The following is a 12,470-nucleotide window of genomic DNA, read 5'->3' as shown; positions in this document are numbered from 1 at the left end:
AAAAATTTAAAATAACAAAAATCTTTCAAAACATGCACATTAACATCTTTTAGCTAGCTCTCTCCATGACCCTCCAATACATTTTTGCTCCCCCACTGCCTCCCAGCAACTATGGAGTGACAGCAAGAAAGACTCTCCCTAGAACTATACCTTTCTGTACACTATAGCTCAGTGGGTTTTCTTTTTAATTTGTCATTTTCCAGATGTGAGTTTTGTTAAAAGCTGTACTCTCCCTGAATTTGTCACCAAATGTAATAATGTTTAATTGCCAAGTACTCATGAACAGAAAGGAGATTTAGGACCAGTTTATGATCTGGGATATGCTGAATACCACCAGAATATTGTTTTGGTTTTAGTAGTTAATTATATTTTTATGAATAGCTGCTTCAATCTGTGGGAAGTTGGAAGATTCACTCACTATTCAGACAAATATGACAGTCAGGGCCTCGGAAGGAGACATTTTGCTTTTATTACTTGTTTCAAATACGTGGTTAGGCTGGTCAAGTACGCGGTTTTACGCAGAGTCCATCTCATCCCACCTAGCTAGTCCTCCCATCCTTAGTTGTCCATCCAGTGACTTATGCAGGGATAGATTCTCCTCCAAGTCTGTCTTTTCTGCTCTGCCACAGAACTCCTATTCTCAATGGGTACCCAAGCTTCTTCTGTTTACCCACTTTGACCCTTGTCACGTACATGTGAGAGAGAGAGAGGAAAGTTGCGGCCAGGGTTAAGGAACCAGGGCCAGGGTTAAGGCTAAAAGCCCCAGACAAATTAGCTACATAATGTCCAGCAGCAATAATGTGTATCTGGAGAAGAGTAGCTTTGCTCTTATTTATTCTTATTTTACCCTATATTTTCTCTACCCCTTTTACCTCACTTCCCACTCCATTCCCTTGAATCTTTCCCTCTCTACCCTGCCCACGACCCCACGTCCCACATATTGCTAGACAGGAGAAGCCGCATGCTAGCACAGGTGTAAATGTACACAAGGGAGAAGAACAAAGCATCTGTCTCACTGAAATTGGTGGGAAGCCCCAATGATACGATAAGAAATATCACATATCTGAGGACATTAGATTTAGAATGGCTCTCACTCCCATTTGAAAAATGGTATGAGGTTTGTGTAATTTGAGCTCTGCAACAGAATAACCAGAATCCAAGTGTTAGGATATAGATATTCAGGCCTGTCGGTAAAGGCCTGTACTCTAAGAATTTAGGTGTATTCTTATCACTTGGCTAGTTATAGAGGTATAAAAGAAAGAATCAAAATCACTGTCTGCCAGTGTAAGGGCCTTCTCTTACTGTGACAGTCTGAGGCCCTGTTCTTAGGCTAAGGCCTTTGGCTAAGCAACAGAGGCAGCCATAAGCTGGGAAGTGAACGGTCACATCCTCACATTCCAAACTAGTCACATTGAAATAAGGTGCTATTGGGCTGTTAGGAATACAATCCTGTCCTGATAGTGCCTATCACCTCCAGAGAAAGGGAAGTGCCTAGAAAATGTAAAAGGAAATTTAGTTTGATAACATCCTGTCTGGCAAGAACTCACTTATCAATAGCTGGGATGTGAAATCCTCACTTCTGTATTGTTTTGTCATTATAGTTCCCACTTTGCTATTGTTTGTCTGTATAATCTCTGTCTGGTTCTGTGATTGTTTCTCTCTGCTGTATAATTAATTTTGCTGGGTGTAAACTAATTAAGGTGGTGGTATATAATTGGTTACATAATCATGTTACAATATGTTAGGATTGGTTAGTTAAATTTCAGGAAAATGATTGGTTAAGGTATAGCTAAGCAGAACTCAAGTTTTACTATATAGTCTGCAGACAATCAGGAAGTGAGGGGGTGAGTGTGTGGGTGGGGGAGATGGGAACAGGGGTAAGGAAATTGGAATCATGTTTTGCTAAAGGGGGAAATGGGAACGGGAGTAAGGAAATTGGAATCATGTTTGGCAAAGGGCAGGAATGGGAACAGGGACACAGGTGTAAGGCTCTGTGGTGTCAGAGCTGGGAAGGGGGACACTAAGGAAGGAAACTGGAATCATGCTTGCTGGAAGTTCACCCCAATAAACATCGAATTGTTTGCACCTTTGGACTTTGGGTATTGTTGCTTTTTGTTCATGCGAGAAGGACCAGGGAAGTAAGTGGGTGAAGGAATAAGCCCCCTAACACCAAGTATTTTAATTTTTACAAACTGACTGTAAATTTCTGCACCTCAAAATCTTAAGCACAGATTTTCCTCCTCTACCAACATTACATCTAATTGAAAAAGACAGTGATGATGTTCCTCTTTAAAAAAAAAAAAAAAAAAAAGTAGTAAGTATCAAGAAAACATCCCAAGGATTTATAAAAACAATAGTGTGACAGATGGTTTGGAAACAACCCAAATTGAGTAGGCTGGGCTCCTTCAGATAAAATCCACATTCCTTGGTAGCTTCAGGAAAAGGCAGCACAAAGCTGGGCCCAGATGGTCACAGTTTTTAACTCCTAGAGTTGCAACATAGGAATAGGAATAGATGTGGCCCTCAAAGGTTCCCATTTTCTTCAAGATAGCCTACTGGGCACCTCCACCAAAACAGCCATTCCCAGGTCTCCCCTCAAGCCAGTCCAAAGCCATCACCTGTATTACAATTGTATCAGAAAACAAAACCAGGAAATTCATAAAATGAGGCTGCTTGTTCATTAAGTTTGGTCAGCTGGGTAGCAAAAATAAAAAACTTTTAAACTGTCCGTTCAAATTAAAGTAAACGTTCTCAAGTGCAGTTAATGAATTAGAAATAGTGCAAACCGAAAACATGTTTGACAAATACAATATGGATCTCCCTTCTGTTCAGCGCACTGTGCAAGTTTCTAAGAGTGAGCGTTCTGCCTATATGAAGTAATTGCTAAAAGTACTCTATAGAAGTCCTATTACTATTTTGTAGGTTATTAAATATAAAAGCAACATGGTTTCCTTCAAGAAGTATTTAAAAAGAGAGCTCTCAGAAGTTACTGGGAATGTTTGCAGGCAGGAGATTAAATGCCAAGCCAAAGGGTTGGTGTTCTAATTTTGCAGTCTGGATTCCATCAAGTTAAAATTTAAAATGACTTGGATTGCTTGTGTGTGAATGTTGTGTCTTTTGTACTTCTGGATCATATGCAGCCGTGACTACAAAATAGTTTATTAGTAGTTTAAATGTTTGGCTGAACACATCACCAGATGCACTTACCAATTTCTATTTTAACACACAGTAAGAAAGGGCAGGTTGAAGTAAATGTAAATGGCATTATAAGAGAGAAATTACATTGTTCTTACACTGAAAGATAGGCATAATTCCCCATTCACATAAATGAGTACAGCTTGCAGGATCATGATCCTTAGGCTCTAATGTAGTAGCCTCAAACATAGACCAGGCAAATCTAAGACCATATGAATATAGTCCTAACCACATCGACACCAAAATCAAGCAAACGTTCAAAAGTGATACTGAATGTAAATAATCCTTACTGAGGAGCATGAGATCACATAGACTGCAATTCCCAAACTTCTGGAAGCTGATCCTCCCCTCCATTCAAGAAAATGAAGCCAATTTTGTCCTCCTTCAACTCCCGCATGTTAGCCAGGCAGCATGTGTCAGCTTGCACTGCTGCTCTTTTGCTTGCCAATCCTTCGCACCCCCTACATTGGGAAAAGTTAACATTCCCTTCCTCCACCCCAACCCAGCTTGATTGCTAGTCAGCTCCTGCTGAGAAAAATCTTCATGAGGAAAATTTTACCTTCCTTGGAAATAAGCAGCCAAATCCTAGAAAAAACCCAACTTAACATTAGACAGGAGATATGTATGCAGTGTTATTGTAGCCGTGTTGGCGCCAAAATATTACAGAGACAAGGTGGGTGAGGTAATAGCTTTTACTGGACCAATTTCTATTATGAGAGAGGCAAGCTTTTGAGCTTACACAGACCTGAAGAATTCAGAGTAACAGCCGTGTTAGTCTGTATTCGCAAAAAGAAAAGGAGTACTTGTGGCACCTTAGAGACTAACCAATTTATTAGAGCATAAGCTTTCGTGAGCTACAGCTCACTTCATCAGATGCATATCGTGGAAACTGCAGCAGACTGCAGCAGAGCTGAAGAAGAGTTCCATGTAGCTTAAAAGCTTGTCTCTTTCACCAAACAGAAATTTGTTCAGTAAAAGATATTAGCTCACCCACCTTGTCTCTCTAATTAGACATAAGAGTAAGATGCACATCCCATGAATCGTCCTCATTCTGCTAACTCATACAGTGTCCCACAGATACTAAGCTTTGGCTTTTTAAAAGTCTAATTTTTTATTGCAAAGATATAGCAAGAATAATATAAACTATATGCTGTGTCCTAGTTAACTCAATCTTACAGAGCGCTGTCTCCACCCAAACAGCAGCAGAAATTTTGTGATCTCACTACTCACTTCAATCAGATGTGGAGTTTACAGCATAATTAGAACAATGTAATGCTAATATGCTGCATAGGGAAATAAAGAAAATACTTCAGACTATGAGCCCAAACACGCAAATAGTCCTTAGCACATGGTTATTCCCATTGATTTTTAATGGACTTTTAATTCAAACATGAAAGTATCTTTCTGCCTGTGATTCCATGTTTTGTATAATGCTGCACAAAATATTGGCTTTTATCTCACTGAGAAAAAGAACACAGACAATATATACATCATAAAATAATGGTGATGGACAATAGAAGTGTTAAAATAATATAGTTTGCAAATACAAGGACAAATAATCCATTGGAACACCTAAAGAAAACCTCAACAAAGTAATGGAAAATATTTATAAATTCACTTTATATTAATACTTACAACTCCTCACATAGTAATACACTGGGAATGTTCATTTAAAAAGGAATATCAAGCTGGTTTTAGGTGTTCTAATGCACAACAGACTTCACAGAACTAGAGAAAAATAAGTTTATTTTATATTAATGTAATTTATCAGTGTAAAGTGCTTTCAAAAAGTCTGCCAATAATTATACATTAATGCTTAATTTTCTTTTTTTGGGGGTGGGGGGTAATCTCCTTAGCTCAACACTCCCAGAGTTGTTTCAAAAAGTACCACTTCCTAATGATAGTCCCTCTGGAATGTGCCACATATCTTTAGGACTGTCAGTAATTCCAATTCAGGAAATGCCTCTTAGAAAATTTGTATGTCTATTATTAAAAGTTTCTAATGGGCAGCAGGACTAGAAAAGTCTGTGTTGAGTTTAAAGGTATAACAATACAAAACAAACAGTTTACTGGGAACACCTGCTAATTAATGCTCTTATAATTTACAGGGTTTTTTTTAAAAACTGTCCAAGAAACTAGTACAGAAAGCTTATTCTTTTGCAAAACTAAACTCAATATGGCCATGCGATTGTAAATATGGTACATATAATAGACACTGCTACTGTGACAACCAAACAAGACTTACTACAGCAAAAAAAAATCACAGATCAGCCTGTAATGTTACACAGGCCAGCTGAGACAAAACCTAGTGGGAAAGTTAAAGGAGTGAGTCTGAGCTTCATATATATTTGAATGAACATATTTAGGAGGTATTGCCAATATAAAGTATGACACAATCCTGCAATCCTTACTCATGCAAGTAAGCCTTACTTATGCAAGCCGTCCCATTGAAGTCTTAGGGGTTGCAGAATTGTTACCAAAACAACAAAAGGTTATGCTTTTCAGAGGTCTAATGTCCAATTTATTATTTACAAGATGCTTAAGTGCATCAACATACTTAATATAGAAATCACTGAGTTAATGGGCTCCTTTTGTGCCTTTATAGTTTACTGAATCACTTGGCTGAAATACGTGAGAATTAAGAATATATGCACATCTGCAAGTGAAAGTCACCAACAGCATTAGAAGACTAGCGTAAGGTCTCTGCAGCACTGAAGTCTTGCATTAGGGTCACACAGACAGGGTCCAGGAACTGAACAGCCACATTGCGATACCCAGTGCACTATAGAAAGGGTTTCTACGCTGACTCACCCTAGGCTAGTGCAGAGAGCAGTAGTGGGGTAGGAGATGGGACACGGAAACTGTCATTTATGGATACTCAGTGACCTCCAATATCACAGGACAAAAGGGCCCAGACTCTGGATGCTAATTCAGCTCCATAAACTAGAATAGTCATCATTACGTAGTTTGGGTTTCAGCCCCAAATCCTGGCACTGGTTTGGAAAGTGGGTTTCACATTTCCAGCCCTTCCATTCTTCAACAATGTTGTGAATTTCACCTGTGCTACACAGGAATTTATGTCCCAGAAAGAGTTTAAAAACCACATAAATATTATTATTGTTAATGTCCAAAGCCCAGCTTTAAAACATATTACACTAAGTACATGCCAAAAGCCAATCTAAGATTAAGGCAATTTATAGGTATATGTATCCAAAGGCTCTGTTCAGCTGGTTAACTACTTTAAGATGGTTCCATCGATTTGTTTAAAAAACTGCACAGAACTATTTTGCTCCCAAGCGGAGATCTTGAAAATTAAGTTTCACCTGAAAGCAAGTATTTTTAAATGTCAAGTAGAAATAACCACTAAAACACAGATGTCAAAACAGAAATACAAATAGTTAACTACAGGATTAATATACTACTGAAATACTTCCGTTTTAGTGATCTAAATTAATGTGTATCTATTTTACATTCTAGTTGACTCTATATTACCATATAGGTGTATGTATGTAAGTTAGTGACTCTGAATCAGTCACTGGAGGCATGGATAAGATTAACTTCTCATCCCCATCTCTAGTTTTTTTATAATTTGTGGCAGGTGGGATTCTCAGCTACAAGTTTTTTGACTAATATAACAACTTCAGCTGATATATTTATATATTATATGTATTAGTTTCATAAAGATTTTATAACCTTAAGGATAGTTCAATAGCTCCCAATGTAATAGTCCCCATGACCTAGTCAGTATATTTCCCTTTAGTATTCAAAGTAGTAACATCAATCATAATGAACTCTGTGGTTATTCATGTGGACATAAGGCCCTCCTATAGAATTTCCACTACAATTCAAACATTTATTAACTGAACCATTATATGACAGTGTCAGTTGTAATGATAAAGGTCACTCAGAATACTGAGATTGAAAGAACATCTTTAGTCCCACCAGTTAATAAAAAAGGAGTGAAATGCCACTGTTTCTAAGTCAGGAATGATTCCTGATTCCTTCTTCAAAGACAATAAATAATCCCATCTCTTCTGTTCTTCACTTTTAAAAATATATCTGGGCCACTTTAAAATAATTATTGTCAATATTTCTCTGAATCTGTGTGAATTACTACCCAATATGTGACAGTCCCCCCGCCTCCCTGGTTTTATTGCTACAGAAAAGCTGAATTGTAATCATGCCTCATTTCTTTGTAATATTTTGCCCTTGATAATGGTTTTAGAATATGATGTGCTGAAAAAATTTCCTGAAAAGCTAATAAATGACTTTCTACTCCGCAAATGTTATGTTGAATAATCCTCATCTCTTTACTTAAGTGACAACCAAGCTGGGATAAGGGCGCTTCACCATCAGCCAGTTGTTTCTTACCCCATCATTCAGCCAACAAATGCTAACAGTGAAACTGGTCCTGGTAGAGGGCTTGATCCTTCAAGATACTGAGAACACTCAACTCTCAGGAGTTTGAGCACTGAACACCAGGCAAGATTGTGTCCTGTTGAGTAGGAGTTTGCTATGCTTCTGCCACCTTGAGTAAGGAGTGTGCGCTCGATGTATTAGTCACTGTTCTATTATTTCATAATCTTAGGATGGGTTATATGGAAAAAATATTTTCCTAAAAAAAAAAATCTGTTTGCATTATCTTAAGAGTTCACAGACAAAGCCACCTGCACACCATAACCTCATGTTTACCACATGGGAGTCTAATTAACTGTAACACAGGTTCTCACTGAATTGCTGTAACTAAGTAAAAATCAAAGGGTGGTTCTTTATATCAGACCGATGTCACCCACATTAAGCTATTAATGGGGGGAACATCAAATCTAACCTGAATAGCTGTACACTTATCAAAATCCTCTAAGTCCTCTACTAGCACTAGCCTCATCAAATCCATTCAAGTGCATTACATGTGATCTTTCCCAGTGTGGCACTTGTTTCTAGTGTCTGCCGATAACATTATACCTTTCCTTCAAGATGTAAAACAGGACAAAATATTTTATTGTCATAATTCGGTTAAATAAACCATCTATCTTCGGGGTCATCAACTGTAAGTAACATTCCTAGGTTAATCAGTTTAGTTCCCACCAAGCTGAATTCTGTCAGTAAGAACATCTTTATGTAAACAAAGAAATTCCAGACCTGACCCCCCAAAAATCTGTCAGGACATTGGGTGGTAATTCAGTAGGAAACTGCATGATAATTTTGCTTTTAAAGATCAGAATATAGGCTGTTAGAGGCATCCTCCTTTGAGCTGCGTGCAGTGCACGTGTACTGAAGTTAGTATGCACGATGAAGTTACACTGGTGCAACAAAAGCTTTAAGTAATTTAAAAAAAAATTCCTACCTTATCTGCCATGATCATGGAGGAGCCGCCATGAATTCCCAGAATTGGAATAAAAGTCTGAGATGAAATAAAATCCAAAATCTGAGCTATCGCCTCCTGATCAGTATCGTCTCCAAAAATTACCCCATGGATCTTGGTGCCTGACATCAAGTCACAAACATGCGTTATAATGCTTTTAGGGTCAGTCTGGTTCACCAAAAGGGTCACTACATTGACATCAATGGCCAGGTCTGCTGACATTTCCCTGCTCCAGAGAGCTCGGATGTCTCGCTCTGTGATATACTTGGTCCTCCCCAGAATCACTGCAATGTTGAGTATGGGATAACTTCTCTCTGCTCCATGAACAAGATCCAATTGTGCCAGAAGAGCTTGGAGTACCAGGAGAGCACAGCCAATTTTCCCCATCTTTGCCAGCTTTATCCCCTGTAGAAGTGATCACATTGCATGAGAAAAAAGAGCAAAATATGCTATGTAGTCCCCCACCAGGCTTTTGATGCAAAATATCTGCATAGAATGCATCCTTATTAGCTTCCTCCAATGGCTCTTCACCTTAGCCTTATTCTGACATCATTTTAACTATCCCATGAAATTAGCTCCCCAGTGACAGTGTTATGAATTGTCTACAGCAAACTAGAAAAAATGCCATGCAAGTTCTGGGGAAAGGCACCATTTAATGTTTCTGATCTAGTTAAAATTAAATGACTGAACCAATTAGCATGGGGGAATATATATATATATATATATATATATATATATATATATATATTTTTAAACCAGGCACTTGTATTTTGAAATCTGGTGACAGCCTAAAAGGGAGATGCACTTTCCCCATACCATTAGCCCAGGAAGGCACTAGAACCCCCCACCCCTGCACCCCACCCATCTTGCAGGACTCCAGAAATGTAATTTTATTTTTCAATCTCTCAGATGGCTGCTGCTCATGTATAACTACTGCATGTCTGGAACAGATTCAGACACACATTATTCTAACCTATTTCTCTCTCTCTCTCCTTCCCTTATTCTACATTAACTTTTGCATCTCTGAACTGGGGATCTCAGAGACAACGTTGTCACTGGTGTTGGGGGACAGCATGTTCAATAAATGAGAATCAGTGCATTGGTTTGCTCTGGCCTCCCAGTGGTTCTTTAGGGGACTGAACAGGGAGAGGGAGATGAGCCATGGACAGAGAGGGTGATTTGAGACAGCCAAGCGCAATGTCTCCTTTTGCCCCCATATCCCAAGGGATTTCCAGCCCCCTTTTCTGGCCTTGGGAGGGGAGTCCCTCTGCTATACACAAAGCCAGGCCTGCTGGGAAGCGTCATGCAGAACATATTAGCCAGGCTGTCCAATCAGAGGGCTGCCTTTTCCTGATCTCCCTTTTCACCCCTGGTTTCAGAGTAACAGCCGTGTGAGTCTGTATTTGCAAAAAGAAAAGGAGGACTTGTGGCACCTTAGAGACTAACCAATTTATGTGAGCATAAGCTTTGGTGAGCCGATGAAGTGAGCTGTAGCTCATGAAAGCTTATGCTCACATAAATTGGTTAGTCTCTAAGGTGCCACAAGTCCTCCTTTTCTTTTCACCCCACTAACCATAATGTCCCCATCGTCCATCAGTATCCATCAGCATCAGCTGCTGCTGAACAAGACCAGGAGTCCCTCTGTAGTTTTCCCTCCGCGTGGGGGTGGGAATTTCTGATACCACTGAACTGGAGCTCAGCTGCACTGTGTTTCCCAAGCTATTACATTGCATGCCAGGTTCTGATCACTGCAGCAGCAGAGACAGCGAAGAAAGGTTTAGAAATAAATTAACCCAAACCCCTGCAGCTGTGAAGCTGCTGCATCTTTCTCGCAGACTCGGGGCAGAAGCTGCTCTCCCCTATCCTTGGAATCATGGTTTCCTTAATAAACGAGACTGCACTGGAAAGCATTAATTGCACCAATTACAGCTGTAGGCACACGCCCTCCCGCCCCCCGGCGCCCCCCGTGGGATGTGAAATCCTGCAAAGTACATCCTCGTGCGTACGACCGCCGCGCTAGAATCCTCCCTTTCCATTCCAAGCCCAGGGCAGTAGCGCCGCTTGCTGGCCGCACGGCGCACTGCCGGGACACAAACTTTGCAACCTACCGAGGATGCCAGAAAACGTAGTCGCTGCTATTTGGCACGCGGCGAAGTTTGGCATTTCCTTGTAACCCTCAACGCCAAGAGGCCGGGGTTGCTTCCATCCCTCGGACCAAACACAGGAGGCTCGCTGCAGCTTGCTTTCCGCATCGCACCCAAGGGAGGCAGCTACCCAAGCAGGAAGAGATGCGAAAGCGGGCTGAAGGGGAAGAGTTAAGGGCGAGGGGGTGGGGGAGAAGAGACAGATGCAGAACATTAGTCAGACCGCAAGTGCGATGGAAACGTCTTCCCGACTCTGATGAGCACATGAAACAAGCACAGTGAACAAAGTGACAGGCTGAGAAAGTTGTTGTCTGCGCTCCCCCCCCCCGCCGCCCTTTATGTAAAAATAGATGCGAGAACACCCGCCCCCCCCAGAGAAGTGACAGGGCAGCCAGTCTTCCCTGGAAGTCCTCCCTCCTCCCACCCATACAGGTTGGGAAAATATTTTGTGCTAGTAACCGTCTATTGCCTCCACCGGCTTTGAGCTGCAAGGGGGCGAGCCACCCAACCTGGAAGGAATAGCTGGATGCTAAACTAATTCACAAGATCAAGGACGGGAGTTTTCTTGACAGGTTCAAAACAAGCATAATAGGGGCGGAGGGAACAGCTGAATCAATACGGGAAACAGTTCTTTTTTTATCTTGCTAAGGAGCAGGCTGCTTCTCAAATCACCATCACCCACCAACGAGATACAGAATAGCAAATTCCCCCAGGAAAAGCTCCGTTGGCTCTGATTTGGTATTCAACATTTCTGGGGAAAACAATAAAGATACTTCTTACAGTATCCGTAGCTAAATTTAGGCCGGTGGCATGTTTGGCAAATAAAAAAGCAGCACCGACGATAAGCTTCATAAGTGTAGACTACCCAGTAAAACCGAGGCTTTAAAGACGGAGAGAGACCGCAACATTTTACATGTGTGTCATTCCCTAGCCAGGATCCCATTCGCAACTACTAACAAGCCAGAAAGGGGACTACTTACTGCATTCTCCCGCCACATAGTTCCAAGCGGAAGATCCTCCAAGTCATTTCAGTCGATTCCTTTGCAAACAACGAAGTGGAAAATGAGCCTTTTAATCCCTGGATTTCATCCTACAACTTGTTCCCACTGCAGTAAATAGAAACCCAGCAGCTCTTTGACGCTTAAAACCCCCCCGTGATCAAGTTTTAGCAAAGCCACTTGCAACTGAGATTTGCTTTTTACCCTTGGCAAAAAACGTTCAGCATAATCTCTTTAAAAAAAAAAAAAAGAAAGAAAGGAAAAGGGCAATTGTATGTGTTGCTGCAGCAATTCTACTGGACGCCAGCCTCAGAATTCCTCCCAGCTTCTTGAAAACTGAGCAGATTGTCAGCATTGCATCCTTACAGTGTGGTAGAGAATTACAGTGCATTCTACAAAGCAGGTTCTCTCTCTCTCCCCCTCTCCTCCTTCCGGGAGAGCGTGTTGCACTGTCCTGCACATGAGGGAAGGCAGGGAGCTGCAGTCAGGTTCAGAGCTGCATGCACTGATTCTGTGGTAACACAGGCTGCAAGCAGCAAAGCTTTCCAGCAATCCCAGACAGGGGCCTTTCTCTGCAACCCCCCTCCATTCAAAAACTCTAGGGGATGGGGAGGGTGTTTGGAAGAAGAAATTACACCCACCAGTACCTGAATTTGGTAAATAAAATGCAGACAAATATTTACCATTTACAAATTTATCTAAGTGGTTTCTTTCACTTGAAAAGGTACTCTCTACCTCCCTTCACACTCTCCCCACCCTCTACCCCCAACC

At 40.9% G+C, this 12,470-nt stretch overlaps 1 protein-coding gene across 1 annotated transcript in view; it reads right to left on the bottom strand.

Moving 5' to 3' along the window:
- LOC140918344 (glutamate receptor ionotropic, NMDA 2A) overlaps positions 1–10,809 on the bottom strand; it is a 220,538-nt gene extending 209,729 nt beyond the window's left edge. The window contains exons 1-2 of the mRNA XM_078854476.1: positions 10,666–10,809; positions 8,540–8,962 (exon numbers count right to left, since the gene is read on the bottom strand). Of these exons, the coding sequence (XP_078710602.1) occupies positions 8,540–8,944 (405 nt within the window). The 5' untranslated portion in view covers positions 8,945–8,962; positions 10,666–10,809. The remainder of the gene's footprint in view (positions 1–8,539; positions 8,963–10,665) is intronic.
- Positions 10,810–12,470: the final 1,661 nt, after the last annotated feature.

The sequence above is a fragment of the Lepidochelys kempii genome, chromosome 10 (assembly GCF_965140285.1).
Source record: "Lepidochelys kempii isolate rLepKem1 chromosome 10, rLepKem1.hap1, whole genome shotgun sequence".
In the NCBI taxonomy this organism is placed as follows: Eukaryota; Metazoa; Chordata; order Testudines; family Cheloniidae; genus Lepidochelys; species Lepidochelys kempii.
This window is presented reverse-complemented; position numbering and strand designations above follow the sequence as displayed.